The 24,621-nt window shown below is 41.3% G+C and overlaps 1 protein-coding gene across 1 annotated transcript in view; it reads right to left on the bottom strand.

The window, feature by feature from the left end:
- Window positions 1-24,621, bottom strand: part of THSD7A (thrombospondin type 1 domain containing 7A) — a 322,475-nt gene that overhangs the window by 36,721 nt on the left and 261,133 nt on the right. The window contains exons 14-15 of the mRNA XM_015429430.1: window positions 20,051-20,314; window positions 1,952-2,130 (exon numbers count right to left, since the gene is read on the bottom strand). Of these exons, the coding sequence (XP_015284916.1) occupies window positions 1,952-2,130; window positions 20,051-20,314 (443 nt within the window). The remainder of the gene's footprint in view (window positions 1-1,951; window positions 2,131-20,050; window positions 20,315-24,621) is intronic.

Raw genomic sequence — 24,621 nt, 5'->3', positions numbered from 1 at the left:
GCCAAGAGATGCACAAGTTGCACAACTTTGGGGAAATGTGGTCAGTCTCTTCAAGTGTAGGCCTACAGAAACAGTACTGTACCAAATTTCAAATCTAGAATACAACAGCTTTGGCTGCATTGAGAGATTCAAACCAACCTTCTTTGCCATCCTGGTTTGTCAGTAAGGAACAAACCACAGTTTGTCATTTCATCTCATTTGGATGTCATAAAAAACTGTGATTTGTTACAAACCTGAAAGTCCTCAGTCTACAAGACATGAGCAAGGATGGAACACTGAAGGTGCAAGTGACTTCCAAGTCTTCTGAGGCTCCTCTGTGCAGTCTCTCTTAATTTCCTCTTCCAATTTCCTTTGCCAGAAGCATAAAACTGCTATTTCATAATCCTAGAACCATGCCTTTGTAAAATCCTGTCTCAAGCCTCCCCACCCCAGCCGAGGTACCTACTGCAGCTAAGACAATTAATCTAATTTAGTCTAAATTGTTCTTAGATTATTTTTAATATTGCTGCCTTTGAGAATTCATACTGAGCTGAAAAGAGGATATTAAATCTTCAAATAAGTAACTTTACGCAATTACACACATTTAGCGTGTGTTAAGAAAAAAAACAAGCCTTCAAATACTAGAATGACCGAGCATAATGTATAGGAAATATATAACAATATTCAGACAGCGAGAGACAAAAACAGTGCTCTGGTTATTCTTTCTGACGGAAATATAAATTCAAAACTGTAACAACTATGACAATAGCTACCACTGGAGGGCAGCACAGTCATAGACAATAAATGCTGTACACAATCTTTGGAAAACAGACATTAACCTTCCTCTGTTCCTGGTATCTGAAGGATGAAGCTATACTGTGAACTATTGTGAATTATTCTGAAAGCAGAAGTTTCAGCTCCTCCTACTAAAATTATTTTTAACAGTTTGAATTCATTCACTACTAAATTTACCCCTTCTTACTCACTTGTGTTGAGTATTAAATTGGATTACAAACTTGGTTTATTAGCTTTAGTTTAACACATTATGTTCTAAGCTAGAACTAATGGCATCCTCTTACATGGAAAATCAAATCAGTCACCCATTTCCTTCTGTGCCTGCTTAATGTCAACATGATGGCATTTAGCAAATGAACATCTTATTCAGTTGCAAATAACCAGCATTTGACTAGAAACATACACACAGACACCCTTTCATATTTTCTTCCCTCCCACGCCCTTTTCATTTTAGGAGAAAAACAGATTAAAAACATTCAAAACCAACCTAAATCAATGAGAAGAGACACAAAGACAGTTTTCTTCTATGAAATCGTTTTTAACAAGGAGCAGTGCTGATACACCTTGTAAATCAAGATCCTGTTAAATACCTGGTGGAAGTTTCATCCCCATATGGCAGATCTCTTGTTTATGTCTGTAGTCTTTATACATTGTGAAGGTCACCTCTGCCCCCCCCCCCCCTAAAAAAAAATTTTTTTTTTTTGGCAAAAAATGTATAATCAAATTTCCATGGAAGACCAACAGACCAGTAAAAGCCTAGAGAAATCACATAAGCTACAAAGGAAAAGAAACGGGTAGACATTCCAGCTGCCCACGGAATACTTTAAATAGCATCAGAGTGTACATACTGGCATACATCCTCCCATTCCACTAAGCAAAGTCTGAAGTCTTCCTCCAGCCTTAGGAGTCTTCTTCCAGTGGAAGAACCACTTAAGGTGGTGGAAGGCTCTTTAGGCTTGAAGAACTTCCACCACCCTAAGACAGGATACCACCCATTATGTATAAAGTCATCGAAGTACGAGACAGACTGGACTTGCTTATAAAAACTGTTCGCCCCTCCAGCCATGGGATACTCTGTGTGTTCTGACACTTGTGAAATGAGTGAGAGATTTAAAAAGGAAAACTCTCTTATTCATTTGAAAAATAAATGTTATGCAGATAACAGAAAATTAATTACCTGACTGACATGATCCAACTTGGGGCACGGCCTTCCACCGTTGTAGGGCTTCTCTCGGAGCCACTTTGACCTAACTTTGACCCCGCTCCCACAAGACTTAGTGCAACGTGACCAGTTGGACCACTCACTGAGCTTGCAATCAGAAGGGCATGGTATGATGCAGGCTTCCTCAATGTACCCTGGGTGAAGACAAACACAAAGGGACAGCCTCATCAGTCGGTTTCTCTATAGGGCGTCCTTCCCCACAGCTTCACAGTTTTGCTTGCAGGGTCCAAAAGCTGACTTGACAGGAGTGTGTTAATACAGAAATTTCTTCGTCATTAGGAGTATGTTAAAATTCAGCTGGAGAATTTATACATGCACAACCAAGACCATAACAAAGCTACAGCTGAGCACCTGCTGTGGGTGGCTTATTAGGATTCACACTCATCAAATACTTACAGTTCTGACCTAGTGACAGCAAGAATGTAACTGACGCTGCCCTGTCTGTTCTTATATCACTCTCACACTGCAAAAGACATGTTAAAATAAAATGCCTTGCAAATCAGACCGCTACTGTACCTTTCCACAGCTGAATCAAAGGACACTGGTGATGCTTATAACATATGTTCATGGGCTAGTAAGGTCAAATGTGCCAGATCCTCTTGAAACCAGTGAACTTAACACTTTGTGCGCTTCTGTGACTAAAAAGGGAGCGTGATCTGCCACATCAGTGATCTGCAGATTAACAGACATCTGTCTTCCATTGTATAGAGTAAAAGACAGAAGGAAATGTAGATGTGTTGCTTGCCAACAGGTTTCAAAGTGACAGTGGTCGAATCTGCATTTGCATTTTTAAATCAGTTTTGTGCTACTGTGACCCCATCTTTCTCTATGCTTGTTTGAATGTTGTTTGGAGAAGATTCTTTTAAAGCAGTGCAGAGGTACAATGACAGTGGAGCCGCCCCGAAAGGACAATAAACCTATGTGGACGTGCAGAAGTATGCTAGCACTGTTGAGGTGTGAAAACAACACCAAATGTAGACAGCTTTTTTGAAGACGGAGTCAAAAGGCTGGGACACCGGTGAGAAAGACAACTGCAGATTCGGCCAGTGATGCTACTAGGTTAAGCAGTATTATTTTATTTATTTTACAGTCCACCTTCCTTGCGGAGACTCAAGGCAGATTACAGGATAATGAAACAGTGCAATCAAAGAGCATAAGACAAACAGAATTAAGAGAACAAACTATATAAGGCAAGGTATACTATAAACAGTATAGAAAAGGGATTAAAAGGTATAAGAAAAAGCAGTAAAAGCAGGTGATGCCTACAATAATCATTGCAATGGATAAAGGTGCCCTCCTGGGTCGTTCCATTCTGCTACAGTTCTTAGAGCAACTCTTTTTTATATATACAGAGATGCTATATATAGATTTGGTTATATACCATATTTAGCAGCTATACTTTATATATGTCACTCACACACTTAAGGCCAGATATGTTGACATTTGCCATAAACTCTGATACAGTAACTATGTCATATGTGACTCAGTGTCAAGCAGCAGAAAGAAAACCAGCGGAATCTCAGATGCCAACTATGGAAATAACAGTTGGCATATAGACACTGATTGACAATTACATGCTCAGCTATGCAGGGCAAAGCCTACCATAACTTGGGCCACGCAACAAAGATGTGGAGTGGCAGGCCAGCAGTACATCTCAGAGCTCAGCCAACCTTCCCTGAATCTGAGAATGATGCAGACTTTCAGGGCCATGCTGAACACTCAAATGAACCATTAACTAATGTTAACTAAGAGCCTGTCAATAGGATATTTTAAGAAATGGAATACCTGGTTGCAGGAAATGGCCCTGGAGGTCATGCACTACTGTTCTACTATATAAAATGAATGATTCTAATAGATCAAAATGAGTACATGTGTCTATTCCTAAATGCAAAGGAGCCCCCCCAAAAAAGCCCATTTCCCCGAGACAGAACTTGCTGTCTTGCATCAGAACCAGAGTTCTCTGTATTTTCTAATTATGAGAAGATTAATAAAACCAGGGCAGATTTATTTGTACCAATATTTCTTTTGTATGCTTATATTCTGTTTTCATACATTTCCCCCCTTCCAAATAAAAAAATCTCACTGTCACTAATTCCCAATATTAGCAAAACGGCTTGCCTGTATGTAGATAGCCAGTAGGGAAGGGGGATGTGCCAGAGACCACCTGAAGGCAAAAATGGTTCCTACTCTTGTGGCAAAACGTCAGTGGGGGATAATTCCCCACAATGCCCTCTATAGTTCCTGCAAGTAGAAAATCCCTGGTAGCTGAAAACAGAACATAGGCTTGTAGTCTGCATTTGTGAGTTCTCTTGCTTTCCCCTTGAGCCTGGGACCTAAGGCTGGGTTGAACATCTGAGCTCAATTTTCCCTTTGGTATCCTTGTAGCAGCGAGGAGACCAAATTCACCAAAGCCCAATTTCCCCCAAGAGGGATGGCCCCTTTGTCACTGAAAGAATTATATTCGGTGTGCATGTGTGGGGGCAAGCATCCTCCAAGTCAAATTACTTTTCTCAAGGACTTTTCAGTGCTTATGAGAGGCATGCAGTCACCTTGATATCCCACAAACTCACGGGTTATCCCAGATAATAAAGAAGTAATTCCAAGTATTTCCATCTACTACAGATACCTCCTTTTTCTGGTATATGTTGTAAGCGGCACAATCTTAAATGGAAGAGGCTAGGCAGGGTGCGCAACATGGTTTCATGTTTTGAAGCTTCCAAATAGTTTTCCTTGAAGAAACACTGCACATACATTTGTACTGTAAAGGAAACTTGAATGCGCTGCTGTTGCTAGTTTGGTATAGTGGTTGGAGCACGAACTCTAATCTGGGAGAACTGGGTTTGATTCCCCACTCCTCCTTATGCAGCTGCTGGTGTGACCTTGGGTCAGTCACAAGTTCTTTCAGAGCTGTTCTCTCAAGAGCAGTTCTCGAGAGAGCTCTCTCAGCCCCACCTACCTCACAGGGTGTCTGTTGTGGGGAGGGAAAGGGAAAGGAGATTGTAAGCCGCTCTGAGACTCCTTTGGGTAGTGAAGGGTGGGGTATAAATCCAATCTTTTCTTCTGCTGCTGCTATTTGTACAATGGTGGTGGTGGAAAGTGCCATCAAGTCACAGCCGACTTATGTCAACCCCATAGGATTTTCTTTTTTCTTTATTTTTTTTTTAATCCCCCGGAGGGGAGTACTTTATTGTTTTTTTCAAAATACTACAGATTACAACCGAAAATTAGGGAGGAAAAACTACAACTAGGGTGAAAGAAAAGCAAACCACTAATAACTAAAATCCCAAGAATAGAAGATCATAACATACAGCTTATATACTAGTTATTCTTAAACGCTAGTATTACTTTGAACTTAGTCAGTTATGCTAAATCATTTGTCTTTTTACCCATCAATCTCTCTGTTTAATGAAACCCCCAGAGCATCCCATAGTTAATATATATTTTTCAGGCACAAATCAGAGTCCTTCAGCCTTATTTTGTCTTATCTCTTCTAATCCTCAGTTTATATGGACTTTGGGGGGCGGCCGCCCCCTTTTCAGAAGGAGAGTCCTCGTCAGAAGACGCCGAGCCCAACTCGCCATCGGATTTGCTTTTTTCTTCTTCTTCCTTGTCCTCCGCTGGTTCCCCCAGCTGTACTCTCAGGAACTCACGTGCTTTAAACACAGAGTCCATCTTTTCTTTTTTGTCGTGGAGCTTGAAAATGACTCCTTCAGGAATTAACCATCTGTAACTGATGCAATTTGTTTGTAGAAAAAGAATTAAATCTTTATATTTCTTTCTCTTCTGTCTTATCTCAAATGGAATATCTTTTAAAATCCTGATGTTGTTGTCTCCAATTCTCAAGGGTGTTCCAGTAGTTGCTTTCAAGATAGAGTCTTTCACGTGTCTCTTCGAGAATCTAACTACTATCTCCCCAGCCAGATTATTTTTCTTGATGTATGAGGAATAGGACCTGTAGACCACATCCATCTCGCTATAAAGATATTCCACTTTCAGATCTGTTACTTGGTAATGCTTCACTCAGTAATTGCTTTAGATTATCCCCTTTTAATTCTGGTACCCCTTGGAACAGTAGGACCAGATTTGCTTTCTCCATCTGCAGCTGTAAAAGTTGTGATTCTTCCACAGCTTGTTTCATTTCCAGCTTTTGCACCTTTTTCTTAACTCTTTTAGTAGTGGCGTCCACTTCCTTCACCTTCTCAGCCATTTGCTGAAGAAAATATTAAGAAAAATACAAATTTTGCAAGAACAAGTCTGCCAGCATTTTAGAGAGCTCAGCAGTCTCTTCTGCTCAAGGGCTGCCCACTAGTTTTGTTTTCAACAGTTTGTCTTTGTCTGCTTTCTTCCCCGCCATCTTTATAGATTGTTTACTATTTTAAAAGTTGCCAAAGTCTCTGAAATTCACCCTTACGCTTAACCACGCTCTGGTAAGTCTCTTAAAACAGATTTGAATGCTTATTCTTCCGCTCCCCCCTCTTTATTTTGTGCTTTTGTTCATGCGTTTGGGAGAGGCCCCTCCCCCGCTTGCTTTTCATCGCTCCGTGGGGGTAGCTTTCTTTTTAACTTCTCATGCTCGCTTTAACCCAACTCACACGCTCAGCATCGTTCATTTAGCTCGAACTCTGACGCTTGTCCCGGTCAGCGGCTCTAAGTCCATTCGGACACTCAGGGGCAGTTTGCTTAAGATACTTGCTATGTTTCTAGTCAGGGCAAAGGAGCACCTCAATTCTCCAGCATCGCACCAGCGAAGAGGTCACCCCCTCAAAAGCCCCATGGCTAGGAGCCTTTTGCAAGGCTCCGGGGGGGTCACGACCCGTCGCGCCCCCTCCTACACGCTGGTGCGCAGATTACATCCACAGGAGGTCCGGGAGATGCGTCTTCCTGTGTGTCACCATTAACCGGAAGTCCCCCATAGGAAGCCCCCCCTCTGCATAGCAACCCAGGACTTCCTGGGTAGTTTCCCACCCAAGTACTAACCAGGGCTTCCAAGATCTGATGAGGGCTTCCAAGAACTGACGAGATCAAGCTAGTCTGGGCCATTCAGGTCAGTTAATTTGTACAATTCATTTCAAATCTTCAAAACATTACAACAGGAAACTGGCATGAAGGTTGGAAGGGCACTGTGTCATGGGATAACTTTTTTTTTAAAATACACCCTCATGTACTTACCAGAAGTCCTTACAGGAAGTGGCAAAGGATAGCTCTAGGAATCACCAGAAGCTCTGTGGTAAAAGCATAAAGCTTCTAGTGATTCCTAGAACTACCCTTTGTTAGTTCTGTAAGAACTTCACTTAAGTACATGAATCTGCATTAAAAAAATTCTACCACCACTGCTCCAAGCGGTGGTGGGCAGCAGGACTTGGGGTGCAGGGGATCCCCCTACCAGGGACTTGACCATCCTAAATCTCTATGGGGGAGGGATGTTATGTCTGCTGACTGCCACCAGGGGCCAGCAAATACCCCAGAGCTTGACTCTGGAAGAACAATGGGGACCAGGCTCCTAGGCGCTCCACTTGGGAACCATTAGGACCGTGGCGGAAGATTTAAACCCACCAACGGGACCTAGGGGGGCGTCCCCAGGTGTGTATATAGTTGGCCAGCCGGCCGTTAGTCTTTGTCTTTGTTGTGTACCAGTAAACCATACTGATCACTACATCGGTCTGAGTGGTTTCTCCATGCGTCTAACCCACTACACTTCAAGTAGTACAGTTCATTCTACCACTTCAGCGTTCTACTACTTTACCAGCAACCTCTTTCTGGCTATGTGTGTAGACCAAGTCTGAGTAGCATGAATATCTGTCTTCATGATTGGCATGGAGTTTAGACCACTTCCTCACTGAGATTAACAATTGCTGATTTATTTTTAATCTTATATTCATACCTGTTATTTCTCAAAGGGTCTTGCAGTTCTATACACATTAAAATCTCCAGTGATAAGCACTCAAAGAATGACTGGTTGCTCATTTGACCTTTTCAGTTGTACATGTTTGGGTAGCCACATATGGTAAGGATATTTTTTATACATTTTTTTTATACATTTGATTTATTTTAGACATTACTGTTGGGGAAATGTTTTGGCTGTCCTTGTGTTAATGTGGTGATGTTTGAACAAGCCCCACGCAAGAAGATAGCTTGCATATTTTACTACGTTGGTTTGTCTTCCTTTCCCCTTTGCTGGACAACTGAGGCTAGTGTTGGAACAGCTTACTTAAGATACTTGCTATGTTTCTAGTGGCATATGGAAGGTAGTCATGAGGGAGACAGCAGTGACAGTCATTGTAATGAATGAATCACTTAATGCAAAATGAAATCTAAGAAGCAGTTATGCATCTACTACAAGATATATGCTCAGCCAATACCTTTTGAAGCATTTATAACATATCTGACAACAGGGTGAATGAACTTAATCTGCATCACTTAATCTGCTATCATATCAGCAGTATTAAATGAGGCACACCATTCCATTTGGTAAAATTTGAAATCACAGGCTAATACCGCCACATGTGATATTAAGTACTTGTAGTCTTTTATACCAACTATATAATTGCAATACGTTCCTTAATATGTTAAATGATTGCTTGTGTGCATCCAACTGAACAGGTTTCATGGGAGTATTTTGCAGACATCCCATCACTACACAAAACTACTTCAAGCCAAAAAGTATTTTGCAGACATCCCATCACTACACAAAACTACATCAAGCCAAAAAGTTATATTTCAATGCATAAAACTTAGATTACAGTCTGCTTCTGCTACTAATGGTAAGGTACTGCTGTTCCTTGATTTCCCCCCTTTTGCATACAGCTGCATTGGTTTTGTTTACTTCTTCAGAATACCAGGTTAACAAGACAGTTTTCTCTGCATAATTTTCTCTCCTTGATTTTGCATACTTGTTGAGAAATTCAAACTCTATTGCATTGATCACCAAAATATCACTGTTTTGCAGGGAACCTGTCTATCTTGAGAGAAGGAAGACAAGCAAACCCTTTCCACATATCCAAAGCGATAGCCGAACTGCTTAGACATGTTTCTGCACTACAAGAAATATCATTCTTATCACTTTCTCAAACAAGAGAGTCCTTACAAGAGCAAGCCTAGATGGAAACATGGGAGTTAGAAATCCATGTGCATCTTTAAGACTACAAATGTTTACCAGAAAAAAACATGTATCAAAGAATTACAATCACTTTTTGAAAAGAATTACAATCTGATCCAAATAAAAGTATTTGGATACGTCCCAACATACCACTAGGGCTTCTGGCATATTAGTCACATTTAAAGGAGCCATCATTTTAATTAAATACTGGTTTATCATGTCACTCAATACCATATCAGTCACATCCACAGATATCCATAACTCCGTACTCTTTCCTTACAAGATATTTTTTAAACTCAGGATACCTCTTATACAAGTATTTCTCCATTCTTGATTTAAAGTAGAGATACCAGACTGTCCCCTGCCAATGTAACATTTTCCACATATCCTGACTTTTAAAAAAGATTTTAGTCATCTTACGAACCATGACAACGGCAACCTCTAAGAAATACCACTATACTCCTCTAAAATCAAATAATCATAACTAAGAAGGTCTGTTTAGTGTTTACAATACCATTTGTTATGACTCATAAAACTGGAGGCCTGTGACGATGGTTTAATCTTCATTGTAAAACACAGTCCCCTCAAACTCCAACCTTTGACCTCAACGTTCCCAATGCTTGGCCAAGACATTTATCATTTCTCACATATTTGCATCGAATGTCTGCATTCCCATTTAATAGTACACAACCAAACATAAATGGAGCCTTGCTCCTTACATAGAGGAAAGAAGAAACAAAGGCAGAAAGTCAGTGTCAAGCAAAAAGTAATAATGCCCACACAGACATGCGATCGCCCAAAATGAAGGATAACTAGGCATATGTATGGAAGAATTAAACGCATTAAGAAATTATGGGCCCAAAGAAAGGGAAAGGATGTAGTGTGATTAGACATTCAAGTCCACTATGATTGTGAAATGCTGATTTGGGGCCAATCAATTTTTAAATTCATTCTATTTACACACTGCCTTTCTTCCATCGAGGAACTCAGGGTGGCATACACAGTCAGTAGTTGGGTGGGACACCACCCGGGAAGACTAGGGATGCTCTGCAGAGAAAGGCAATGGCAAACCACCTCTACTCATCTCTTGCCTTGAAAACCCCATGAGTTAGAACTTCATGGGGTCACTATGAGACAGTGGTTGACTCGATGGCACACTGCACTAATTTTTTTTTAATTCAATCTATTTACATCCTGCCTTTCTTCCATTAAGGAACTCAAGACAGCACATGTAGGATTCCCAGGAAGTCCACCAGCGAGGCACTGAAAAACGCCATACTTGCATAACTTCAACCAGATTGCTGTATCATGTGCCTCCCAAATATAGCTTTTGGTTCGGCTGTGTCCGTGGCCTATTAACACCAGCATAAAGTTACACCACTATATCTTTGTTTTTTAATAATTTCTTTGCCCCCTTGCTGGGTCACAGCTGCAAGAAGCAGCTCACACAATATCAAAAACCCATCAAATTATAAAGGCAATCAACAATGAAAATAAGAAAACAAAAATCACAAACAGTCTAAACCCAGAAGCAGTGAGTTAAAACAAATATGACATGTATAAAGTAATAAAAGCAAAACTCAACAGCAGTGAACAGAACCGTCCCACTAAATAAAGCAACAGTGTAACAGCAAGAACACCCCCTCCCCTGAGCCAAAGCACAACTAGAATCAAGTTAAATAGATGATCCATAACAGTATCTGGTCAAAACCAGATGTTAAAATACACCATGATTCGGGGGGGGGGGCCTTGCTCAGATTCATGCATAATCTGGCAATGTCTATAAAAATTGGAAACATCTGGAGAAGATATAGCTTCTTCACAAGTACTAGCACAATGAACAAATTCACTTTTTGTATAAATAGCAGCTAAGAATCATGAACCCAGAAATTACATGACTGTCCAACATCTTAGGGGAGGGGGAGTATAGTTTTCATGTAACTCAGGTATGTCCAACAGGAAGATCGCGATCTACCAGTAGATCATGGAGGGGTCATAGGTAGATCACCAGCCCCACTTGGTCTCCTGGTTTGCTGGACAGGTGTTAGGGGTTTTTTTATGATTGTTTGGTGGTATTTTATTATTGGTGCCAGTATGATGAATTTTGCTTACCAGTAAATGACAGAAGGTGCATTATAAATGGGGGGGGGGGGGGTGGGGATGGTGGAACCCAACTTTAGTGGGTTAAAATCTAATTTGAAACGAATTTGAAACTTTATTTTCATGGTGGTAGATCACCGGCACTTTTGGCCGGAAAAAATAGATCACTACCTGTTCGAAGTTGGACATGCCTCATGTAACTGATCTTTCAGAGTTTAGTAAAGGGCACGATGTCTTGAATTTCCCTTGACTTTCAAAGGTATTTACAGTCTACCTGGCAGTATTTATTTTCATGGCTATGTCACAGGAGCCCATAGAATGATGAATTGAAATACAGCATGTCTTTTATCTTGTTTTCAGGATTAGCCTCCAAGGCTTCACCGGCACATAGCAATTGATCTTCTGCATCAGCAGTTTGGTCTTTTTCTTTACCGAAGAAAGGCTTCCCTAGTTTTTCATGCTAATGGACACCTCACAGGTCATGACTCACTGTGAGATTAAAAATGGTGACACTAGTTAAAGTGGCAGCAGAGTCCTCCTTGCACATCAAAAATGATATGATGATGCACCAGCCAGAGCAGAATGAGCAAATATAGCATTCTTCCAACTAAACTGCTGCTGAAGGATCTTCTGAACATTTTCTCTTTTGGGGCGTATTTTTGCTTTTGTGTGTGTGTGCCTGTGCCTGGAAGTCAGAGTGACCTCTGGCAACTCCTACTGGTGCGTGGAGGACATTCAGAGAAGTGTCTTGATAGCGTGACTCTGGCTTCCTGACCCTGGTATTCTCCGCAGGCCTCCCATCCAAATATTTGCCAGGGTTGGCCCTGCTTAGCTTCCGAGATCTGACAAGATCGGGCTTGCCTGGGCTATCCAGGTCAAGGTGGTTCTTCTGATCATTTTCAATTATTGAGAAGAGCATCATGATTCCTTAAAACCCATGAAATACCACTGTTTCAAAGGCAAGTATTCACAAGAAAGTATTTTGGATAGCAAGCTATGCTTTTCTGGTTTACCATCAGGAAATATGATTCTATATTACTTGTCAAAGAATTTGGGTACGATCATTACAAGTCTGCCTGCAGGAGGATCCATAGGTCAGCTATTCCGCCACAATGTTTCCCCCCAATCAACTCGTGATGTCATCACACAATGCTAAGTCTTGTGACAAGGTCCCACAAGGACTCAGCCCCTCTCCCAATGCATACTTGGAAAACCAGGTATCTACTGATAGCCAGATGCATGGGAGCTCGGGAACTGGTGGTGATGGGCTGAACCCAGCATAAGATTAATAGTGCAATCCTTAGCAGAGTTTCACTCTTCTAGGACCACTGGTGAAAAGTAACTCTGTTTAGGATTGCACTGCAAATTTCCTATGGATCTTACTAAAAAATTTTTTTAAAAAAACGGCTCGCAGTAAGAGAAGAACATTGTGTCTACATATTAAAATACATATGTAGCAGGTCCAGTTCAAGGTGTTTTGACTCCCAAAGAAAGGTGCACCTCATTATTTCCTGGGCCTGCATCAGCTGCTGCTGGGTCCAAGCAAAGCCCCTGCTATGGTGTTTCAACATGAGGAGCAATCTCTCAGGGCTCAGTTATCCTGCTGATGGCTGTGAACCAATAGAGTCCTTGCTGTGCATTGGCACCCTCTTCATTGTGCTGCCCCAAACAGTTGATTGGGCAATTCATCCAGAGAATTGGCCCTGAGAGGCAGTATAATTCAGGATACAAAATCTAATACTTTTTATCTACTAGTTTTTTCTTAGTCATGTAGTCTAATTGATCTCAGAGTAGGTGATCACGAAGTCCTGTACTCAGGCCTTAAAAGTATAGAATTCCTTAACAGAGCATTGTATTAGATTAGCATGTATGGGTGTATGCATGCATGCATCTATCTATCGTCTGTTTTCTAAATATTTAAAGTGGCTAACAATACAGACATATCAGTGGAGACACACTAGCTATAGAGGAAGGCAAAACAAAGCATAATAAGCCTTTCTTCTGAATTTCTATTCCACTTTGGTATCCTTTCACATAGCTGCAGGGTGAAGTATGTAAAAAAGACTTTTAAAATGTATAAAAGCGTACCAGTAAACAATAAAGCGATGTCTGCAACCACATGGACTCTTTTATAGCATCTGAGAGTTTACTATCAGACACACAAGCAATTAAATAAGAAATGCTGCACTTCACATGGATACTCCCAACAGCTGTTGTAGAAACATTCACTGATGCACAGATATTCCTCTCTAATCCCTTGCCTAAGCCTTGCAACCACAATGAGCTTTGTGGAGTCAGCACAAATCAATGTATCTCATTTAATTAATGCTAAAGGGGAAAATAATCTCACACTAATAAGGCAGCAGACAACCCATCCTGGACTGGTTGACTGTGCCTGAGGTCTTAAAAACAAACCGACATGAATTAAGAAGTGCATTACGACCTACATAAAAATGTTTAACTTGCCCTGCTGCATCATAATGCTGACCAAGAGAAGAGTTACAAGAGAAGGTGGTTATAATCCTCAGTGGCGCTTTTATATAGTGCTAGTCTGAATTACAACAGCAAAGGGGGTTCTCCCATAAATAGCTACCAAAAAACAGCAATGACAATGAGCCTTTTTGAGTTCACATCCTGTGCCAGAGGTATCTGTTTCAGATACAGATTCACATTTCTACAGACAGTAATGGCATGGGGAACATGGCAAGGGGAGAAGAGAACTGTTGCTAAATACAGTTAAAGCTTTGTTATTCGGCATTTGATTATCCAGAACATTCAGTTAACTGACTTCTCTCTCCACCCCACCCCCCAGCTACCATATCCCAGCAGCTTCAGGTACCCACACACCCCATTCTCATCTCTCCAGCTGGAAAGCATGATGCTGGCAGCCAGCACTGCCAACTAATACTGTCATCTGGTGCCTCCTTCCCACTCAGCTTCCCTGCTGAAGTTCTCCCAGGCAGCTGGCTTCTTTTGTCAGCCTCCTGCGTAGGATGGCTCTTCACTTCAGGGGCAGGGGGAAGGGTCCTGCAGGTGCAGGGGCTGTCACTGCGGCATTCCCAAGGGGGTGTGGTTTGGTTGCTGTGGACTCCCCTGGATGGGGGAGGGGTTTGGCACTCAGCTCCCAGGTGTGTGGCTTCTTTGACACTTCATTCAGAAGTGGGTATGACAAAGTTAGCAACAGTGACTTGGTCTGCTGTCATAACATTTAGACTATTTTTACTGCTGTCATATTCTCTTCACCCATTATCAATGTTCCCTCTAAGCTGTGGAGTCTTGTGAGCAAGAATTCTACCTTGTGAGCTACTGGCATTAAAGTTGTGAGCCAGCGATTTGGCTGCTGCATACGTTAGTTTGCTCTGGAGCCCTCCTTCCTGAGCGGAGACAAAAATGTGTGAGCCGAAGGGTAAAAAATTGTGAGCTAGCTCACACTAACTCAGCTTAGAGGGAACACTGCCCATTATTGGAATTAATGATATTCTGATTCTTTGGTTAGTTCAGGTAGTCAGCTGGCAGATACCAAAAGTGGTGAGCAGGGCCATTCTATATCAAGCTTGCTGTCCTAGGATTTAACGGAGCGTATGCCTTGGTGAAAGCTTGGCTGAAAACACTGGACTGGCAACATGTCATATCAGATGCTAACTGCGCTTGTTCCCCATCACATCTTGGTTTTTAGCCTACATCACCATTTGCTGGTCACAGGCATCTATATTTTTTCACAGTTCCTTTGTATCCCCACCTTTTCCCCCTGGCTCCTCTTAATGCCATACCAATTGTTGACCTCTAATACCCCACTTGATCAAAGTGCCTAGGTGCCTAAAATTTTTACCATATTTTCTTTTCTTATGCAGACTGAGATGTTCTCTGATTATTCCTTTCCTTGTAACATCCCTTGCCTGTTCTTATGACTGTCATCTATTTAACCTTCTGTCTGAAAATGACAGGTATATTAGTTGGCTGTTGCCAAATTTATTAAAGCAACACTTAACATTCATGCAATTGTTGTTGACTCAGCTTTATAGTAATTATCATAAGGTAGGTCTGTCCTCCCCTTGATTGAAAGTGATACTGGTTTTTTGTTTCCCTTTAATGGGTAATGATCTAATTTTAAATTATATTCTGAAATTATAGTTACCCTTGAGTTTATATGACTGTTAATTTCTATAATCATGCAATTTTAATTGATGATGGTTTTGCCTATACATTTTAAATAATTTATTTTCTCCTATGTGTCTAAAAGCCAGTGTGCTAAATGGAGGGTTTTTCCTTGCTGGGGGGGGGGACCAGTCCTCCATTTCCTGTTTACAGCTCCAAGAAACCTTAACACTCAGTATTGGCTAGGGTTGCCAGTACCCAGTTGGGGGTGGGGGATCCCCAATTCTGCGGACTCCTGCCGGCTGCCGGCCAGTGGGAGGAAATACCCCCCAACAGCGATAAAAACCATGTGCCTATGTTACCTGGAAATGATGTAGGCACATTGGTGACATTGGAGGGAATGCTCTGGTGACACTGGAGGGAATGCTTTGGTTTTTAGGCAAAATTCTATGGTTTGCGGGCAATTTTACTAGGGGGTTTTGCCCAAAAAACTGTGTCACCCCCAGTGTGCCTACGTCACTTCTGGCGATGTCGGCACATCACAGGCAACATTCCCGGCTCCCAGAGTGTCCCCCCATCCCCCCTGCCGGCGTCTCGAAGGGACCTGGCAACCCTTGCCAGTTTTGGAGGGGAAAGGGGCAAGGATCGGGGAGGGGAGACTGATGAAACCCTTGCCTGCCAAAGCTTAGTGTTCATTTTTTCTGGGATTGGTTAGCAGGCAGGTTGCTACCTGGGAGATGTGTGCCCTCTTGTTGGGAAAGCATGGGTCATACCAGCCTTTTCTAGGAAAGGACCAAGGAGCTTGTAAATTGTGTTAAGGAATAAGGTCGGTTCAGATGTGTCAGGGAATATTTTATTGCTTTTCTTTGCTTGCTAACCCTCAATTCAACCCACTAGAGTACTTACTTTTGGACCTTTTTGACTTTTTCTATTTTGAATGGAATTCTTAATAAAACCTTTGAAAAACCTGCTGGGGTTCTTTGTACAGCTTAGGCTCAGCAGGTGCCCAGTGGTTAAGTGGGGTGGGCAGAACGGTAGTGGAAAGGGAGTAAAGGTGGTATGGCAATGTGCTACTCAATAAAGGGGTTTTGTGAAACATTCTTCCTACTTCAGGGCTCACAGTTTCATGATACGCTAGTATTTTGACCATGCATTCCAGTGTTTTCCAAAATCTTGGTATCGGAAGTACATGGTTCTTCACTTTCTGGATTATAATGGGGTGCACACTGCACTGCTACACTTGGAAAGTTTTGATAGTCCTCCCAGTCAATACTGCATTCTTCACTGGATGTATTGTAAAGTCTTTATTTCACTGATTTCTAATTGTATCATCCAGTTTCATTGCACTGTTTATTGTATGTCTTACAGAGGTATTTCATAATTCTGTAATCCACCTTGAGTCTCAATGAGAAATGTGGATGATAAATGCAGTAAATACAATAAAATAAATGTGTATTTTTTATCAATTCCCACAACAATGTGCAGGCACCCTTTTTGCAATGGTGAGATTAATCATAGAATCACTGAGTTGGAAGGAACCTCCAGGGTCAGTTAATATTGTCTCTTGGCATTGTACCTTCCCTTTTGCTCAGTTAGTGTGTTTGTGTGTGTGTATATTGGGGGGGGGGGGGATTGTTTCTTCAATGATTGCTGCATGGAAATCCCCTTTCCAGTGTGCAAAGTGTGATGGAGTTTCTATTTTTTGAAGACACCCTTCTGCCTCTTGTACATCACACAGTACATCACACACAAGAGTTCTGCCTCTTCTACATCACACAGCCCTACCAATCAGATATGTCTTTTTAACGTGGCACCATGGGAGGGCCTCTAGGTTTCTCAGCATTCATTCCCTGTCTTCATTATCATGCTACTGTTGAAGAGAAAACATCTAATTTACTAAGAAACTACAGTAGTCTTATCACCAGGTAATATGTATCAGATGTTTTAACTTTTCTTGTTGCTTAGCATCCTCAACAGCCTTTTAAATATGGGCTGGCATTCATTATCTTTATTTTACATATTGAATACCTGTGATAAATGGAGGTCTTACACAATGTCATTGGGGGGAAATTCTATTGAATAGAATTAAATCTTTTCAATTCCAATGCTGCCTCCAAAACTGTCCATGTATTATTAATATTTTTTAAAGAACACGATGTCCACCAGTATGTGTTTAAGTGAAATGACAAATTATGGACAAAAATGATTTTTTAAACTGACTAAAATGATTTTTTTCCCTACTGTATTACAAAATAAAAAAAGCATTATCTCTGGAATTCAGTTCCATGGAATTCTCAAACAATGGGTCTGAATAAGCACTCACAGATGGGCAAACATAAAAACTGCTGAAGACATGTTAAAGATTGATGAGAAACTAAAATGTATATTGAGTTGGCAGGCTGTCTGTCTCTTTTGGGATACCCAGAATCATTGTTAGCCTTGATTTAATTTCATTTTGCAGTTTTCTTCATGCACTGAAAAATTAAAAAGATAAAAACCATATTGTTCTGAAAGCAAATTGGAAAGTATTATAAATTCCATGGAGACAAGGAAACAACACAATGGAGAGCTGTGCATGGGCTAACAAAATGAGAACTATCCATGAAAAATGCCAACTAATTTGCCCAGGGAATGACAGGCCAATGTGAACTATCAATGTGGCATAAATATTCAACAGAACTTAAATGCATAATAAGCCTATGAAGTCTTCCATAGTCTGGAAGGTGCAAGAATGTTGCATCTTCACTGCTTCTGGGTGCTTCACGTGATCTGTGCAAAGATGTGATGGGAAGCTGTGTCCTACTGGGAGATGGGCTCCCTATACTACAAACCCATATTAAATGCATATTTTAAAAATGTACATAAGTTTTACTATAAGTACACACTACTGAGTCTTACTGAGAAGTCAGTGCTGGCATTGGACAACATAATGTTGTCCAAGATAATGTTCTAGAATAACTTCATGCAAAAGCAGCTTTCTTTCATAACAGCAAGAACCCAACAGCCACAGCTCATTAAAAACAGAACCCAACATATTTTAGTAATACAGAAGGGAGATATATAGTGGTGCATTAAGCAAGGATTGTACATTATTGCTAAGAGTTTGATGCCGCCAGACACAGCAACCTCAGGTCTCCACAACCCCATAATGTTTATTAAGGCAAACTGCATGACTGACATTGCAATTCCAAGGAGAGCTGTACCATTCTAAATCCATGGACCCAGGGCTATTTTGGGGCAGGAACGCACAGGAACGGAATTCCGGCTGGCTTCAGAGTTGGCCACACCCACTACAGCCAAAACCTCTGTGTGAGTGGCTACAGAGGGAAGGCCTAGAGAGCGATCCCCCCCACGACTCCGAGGCGGGCGGGTCAGGGTGGCCCTGGAAGGATCGGGTAGGCATTTAAATGCCTCCCTGTGCCTTCCCCAGCCTGTCCAAGGGCTGGCTTGCCCGGGGGCCGGCAGCCATGGGGCGCCCGGGCAAGCCAAGGGAAGGCAGTTTAAACTGCCTCCCCTCCCCTCCAAGGGCCGGCTTGCCCAGGCTTCCTGCAGCCGCGCCTTCAAGGGGGGGCTTGCCTGCGCTTCCCACAGCTGCGGGGCACCCAAACAAGCCAAGGGAAGGCATGGGGGTATGGCCTAATATGCTAATGTGCTGTGCTGTCAGGGGTGTGGCCTAATATGCTGAGTTTCTGCTGTTGGGTGTGGCCTATTATGCTAATGAGTTCCTGCTTGGGCTTTTTCTACAAAAAAAGTCCTGCATGGACCTCATATATTTTTATTCATCACTACAAATCTTGCAATTTTATTTGACAGCTGATAACCAGTATAATTAAAAAGTTTAAAAATAAAGAGTTGAAAGTTATCAAACACTAAAGAACTCAAGAAAAAGGTAGCCCACACATTCTAAAAAAACATATCAGTTATCAGAGAGAGGATAGCCATCTGTCAGGAATACTCAAGTTTTCTTTTTCAAGCTTTGTCCAGGACAGTAGGGCTGAACTACCCAATAGATTTGGCCTTTAAACCAGAGAGTATGAATTTTGCATATGTAATGGCTGGATGTGGAATGGTAAGAAATATCAGCAATAATGAAGATTCAAAATTTTCATGAGATGTGAGTGTAACAGGCAACCCAGAGGTACTGTAAATTGTTGTGAGTTCCTCGTCTCCATCTCTGGTCCCTTTCCTCCTCCAGGCCCCACCTACTTCACAAACATCTTGACCATTTTACAATTTCTCTTCCTCTCCCACACCTTTTTCAACTTCCTTGCTCTTCTCACCACTGCCATTTTGCAGTTCCCTTCCCTTCCCCAATCACCAGTACTTCTCTACCAGCTGAGGACATCTGCAGAAGACAGTAGACCGTTTTCTTCACTGCCACCAGTTACCCCAGTCATCATAAGACAGACCTGAACAAATGCAATGTCAAAGTGAATCTCATTCAGTCTGCTAGAATACAGTGAGTTTCAAAAAGATCCACATTTGGCTGCACTCATAAACTGCTACATATTGGTTCTCTTGGCCATAAGACAGGGAAGAGTCAGTGTTTTTAAATGTATATATGTATGAATTCACAGACCAGCATACCTGTAAAACAGTCCAGAAACACAACATTGCATTGGTTTTGGGTACCTTCATGAAGCGGAATCACATTTTGCAAAGCATAGATCTCTGTGGTACTTTACCCCCCAAATTCTTCCAATACTTGATACAAAACTATTAACCAGAACTTTAAGCCAAACAAAATAAGATATTTTAAATACCGTGACTGTTGCATCGAGAAGTTTCAACGAGTCTGCCGTTTTGATCATAGCAAGCCATGGCTTGGTAACGGTACCCTTGTCCACACTCCTTGATGTCTCCTTGTACTTTCATTCCCAGTAATACATCCACTTTGCCCTCTGGTAAAATGCAGTCTGACCAGTTCCCCACAGGCTGGGCATTATACTTGTCACACGGACAGAACTGGGTCTCAATCAGTGGATACAGCTGAGGATTTTTGCACTTTTCCCTCTTCTTACTTTTTCCTAGAAGAGAATAAAGCTTCAAAAATGTATCCTGTTTTCTGGTACTGAGATCTGGTAATTCTAGCTGAATAAGTCACCTAAAACGTCAAGAATTTGCTAACATCACTCCCATTTTGTGTGCCCTAATTGTAATGGCCTTTGGCCCCATACAATAAACGCTACCAACCTACCTAAAAGGGCGAAGCTTTAATAGATGATGTCTCAGGTGGCAGGCCAGGTACTAAAACTGAATAGTGCAGCCCAAACCTTACCCCTGGTTTTGCTATTGTTCTAATGATGCAAGACTAAAGGCTTTCCTACACACTCAACTTACTCCTGATTTTCTTGGGAGTCAATACACAAGCACTTGAATCAGTTTGGGCACGGTTCTTCCACATATCTGCCCTCCATCTGCATTTTCTCAGCTGTGGAGTCAGTTTATTTTCTTATGCATATGCCTTCAATAATGAAGATTTTAAAGAGATGATGCTGTTGTCATTGGTGGCGTCACAGCAACCCTCTTTTTTTTTAAAGGCACCAAAATATCAATATATTGCTACAGTGTTGAAACAACAGCAGGTTTTCTGAATTCCCAGCTTTCATTTTTTTTTTTAAGGAAGTCTATACCCCCTCCCTCATTGAGATATGCCTTTTGCTTTCTCTCTCTGTGAGGGAAGGAGCTAGATACATGATTCTTTTTTTAAATGAAAGGTGGAAATTCAGAGAACCTGATAGGTCTATTGTAACAATGATCTAGTGATATATCAATACTTTAGTGCCATAAAATACAAAGAAAACACTCATCTGCAGGCTGGGGCAGAGGAGTGGAAGTAGTTTGACTGTCAGAGTCCAGTAATTGAAAAGTGGGCTGGAGGTGGGTGGGTATGACAAACAAAACTGCAAGAAACATCACACACGAGGAAAAATCTTCTTCAGAGTCAGCTTTCGGGACAAGATTAGGGTACAAGTGGTCTCAAAATAAACAGAAAAAACACAGGGAGAAACAAACAAACAGAAGTGAAAACTAAAGGTACAAAAATGTGTGCAGAAATCAGGGAATAAATTGAAGCAGTATGGGGCCAGAACCGAGTCGGGGGGGGGGGGGGCGAACGCGGGGGGGGGGGGGGGGGGGGATGCCCTCAGAAAAAAAGAGGGAGACAAAAAATGAGGAAAACCTCTAAAGCCTTCCCCAAATATATGTTTAATATGTCTCAACATGTTTTGAAACCACAATCTTCATCAGGAGCATTATTTATTGTAGAGGGCTATTCAAATCAACTTTCAAGTTCCTTGAGATACATTTTTCTGAAGGCATCTTGTGACATTTTCCTCCTTTTTTGGTCTGTAGTTAAAATGGTACCCTGTACAAATAAATGGGGGCAATTCTGTTCAGCCACATGCACCACATAACACCTCTTCCATACATCTATTATACATTTTGCTGGTGTGAATATTTGCCAACTCTAGATATATTAAGCAACCCTCAAGACATAACAAAGTCCCAGTTGTTGTTTGGCATTGAGATCCTAGGCCGAGGCCTAGCATTACTGACACAATGGTTGCTGTTCCTCTAGTTTAATGCACTATATCAAGCCTTTTAAAATCAACATTACAAACCCGGACTTTTAAGGTGTAAAAAACTGGAGTTAATTTTCAAAATGGGCTTTTTGCTCCAGTTTGGGATACGAACTGCTGTGGATTATTTCCAAGCATCCACACAGCATTGTTGCTCATCCATTTCATTTCTGTGGTTTCCCCATGCTTTCTAAAATCGCCTTTCATCCAATGTCTGCTGCCAGTATGCAGATGAAGTGGAAGTTATACTGTGTGTTGTGTATTGAGCCTGAGTAATCCCTGAAACAGTACCGGGATCTGGTTGAGCTTGTTTCCCCTGAACAATAGCTTACTAGGATCCTGGAGTAGACCAATAGAGTAACAGTGTTATGTAAATAGCCTATCGTTGGGAGTGGGGTGTGTTTGGGGTATGGTGATTGCATGCTTAAGAACAGGACAGATGCCCTGGAGTTTGTCTTGTAGTGCTCCTAAAATCACTTAATAAAGTAGAGCTGTTTCACTGCAATGTGTCCAGAACCCAGTATTTAACCCTGTGCTTCAAAAGGTACCATCCACTTTGGTGCCATTTTCCCTGCTCTGTCCCCCCACAGCAGCCATTTATCCCCAACGTTTACTTTTAAAAAGTAAGTCTCTAGCTCTTTTTGTTCCTGAGAATTTTTTCCCCCTTTTTTCTCTGCAACAGAAGGGGTTAGAGACCTTAAAAATGAAAGTTGGTAATTCAAAGACTCTAACAGATGGATAGTCATAACATTACAACAGTACAGCAATCTAGCTATTGCGTATTTACAAAAAAATAAACCCACACACACTGAAAAAAGCCCTAATGGGGCAGGGGGCAGGGAAGAATGGGGGCTGTGGAGGAACAGGGCAGGGAAAGTATGGGGAAACCAAACTAGAAGCCCGGTTGTCACTGCACTGAATTATCATCTGCACCAGCAGCAGGAAAATTACAGGGAATTCTTGCTGAGTGGAAGGCCACAACATCGTTCATGTAATCCAAAATAGAGCCACACCCTTCTAAGTTCCTTGAGTTCAGTGGAATGAGAAGGTGTAACTCTGTTTAGGATTGCACTGTCAATGTCCTTTTTTAGGTACATAGCAATCCAACCATGCACGTCTGCATTGGTACATGGAACATATAAACAGAGTAACACTGCTACAAAACTGGTATAACAAATAGTGCAGCAGAGATGTTCCACTTTATTGCTACAATACCAAGTTTTATAAATTGCTAGCTGGAAAATTCGTTGTGCAGAGCTACAGCAACACAACCCTCATTTTACTGGGTTTTTTTGGAGGGGGTATTTTTGCATTTTGTGTGTGCCCATGCCTGGAAGTCATGGTGACCTCTGGCGACTCCTATTGGGGTATGGAGTACATTCAGAGGTTTGATAGCCTACCTCTGCCTCCCTGCCCTGGTATTCTTCGGAGGTCTCCCATCCAAATACTTGCCAGGGTCAGCCCTGCTTAGTTTCCGAGATCTTACGAGACTGGGCTAGCCTGGGCTATGCAGGTCAGGGCCCTCATTTTACTGGTTGTGGCTGCAGTCCTAAGTATATTTACTTTGACTAACAGCCACATCAAAAGCAGCACTTAGATCACATTCACAAGAATTGTATATTACTTTTTCAGGTTCTGTACTAAACTCTTCCACATGGTTTCTCTCTCTCTCTCTCTCTCTCTCTCTCTCTCTCTCTCTCTCTCTGTGTGTGTGTGTGTGTAAGGTTATTTCTTGCTTCTTTGAAGAAGTTTACCTGTGTATATCCTCAACTATTTAACTCTTTTCATTCCTTTTTATATATAATTTTGCCTGTGTGCAGGTCTCAATTAAATCAATAAAACTTACATCTTAGTAGCCTAACACAGAAGTGTCATCATAGTTTGTTGGCTTTCATCGTTTTAATAGCTTTAAGGAGACCTGGCAAAAAAACACTCTTCTTAATATGCATCATTATTTGAAACTTTTACTGCCTCAATCTAAATCTGAAATCAGTACCTACCTCATTGCTGTTTAAGTGGCAGCATAAATTGATGCCACACTGTTTTCCATTTGCTTAGAAATATACAATTTTTATGAGATGTTAAAAGATCTGTCTCGGAAAGACACTGGGTCATTAAAATGTTTACCAGCATAGAATGGAGACAGTCTGTATAGTATAATTTACTATTTTGATTACACTTCGAAATTCTCCCTTGCTCATCAATAATTATTACAGTCCCAAAAGTTAAAGGTACAACTTTTTCAGTTACCCAGAGTTCCTTGTTAAGTAGGGGGGGAAATCCTATTTCATTAACTTTGATCATTAGATTATACAGAACTTTCTTAGGTGGAATTTATTCAAGCTATCAATTCATCATCAGGATTATGCACAAGCATGTGTCTAAATATAAGATTGCCACTGTATCCATGACCCAAAATTGCCCCATTCAACAGCAAAAAAGGAAAGTGGTCCCAAAGACAAGATTTCCAGCTGTTAATTCTACTGCAGTTCTGCACATAAGATATTAAAATATCATCTTCAAGGGCATTTAAGCAGCTTAATCATGCTTAAGATTGTGGCTTAGATATTTAACTTCACTTCTGAAGTCTTCTTCTAATTAGTTTACCCACTATTTTTTACCTATGGGACTGCTGGACTGTATCTCTGACCTTTTGCATACATGTCAAAGTAAAAAAAGTGTTATGAAGAATGTACTATAATCCAATATAAAATATATGTCAGCCCTTCTGTTGTGAGAGCCTAAGCAGAGTA

Source organism: Gekko japonicus, unplaced genomic scaffold (assembly GCF_001447785.1).
Source record: "Gekko japonicus isolate JY-2015 unplaced genomic scaffold, Gekko_japonicus_V1.1 scaffold163, whole genome shotgun sequence".
Taxonomy (NCBI): Eukaryota; Metazoa; Chordata; class Lepidosauria; order Squamata; family Gekkonidae; genus Gekko; species Gekko japonicus.
Note: the sequence above shows the minus strand (reverse complement) of the source record. Positions and strands in the feature narration are given on the sequence as shown.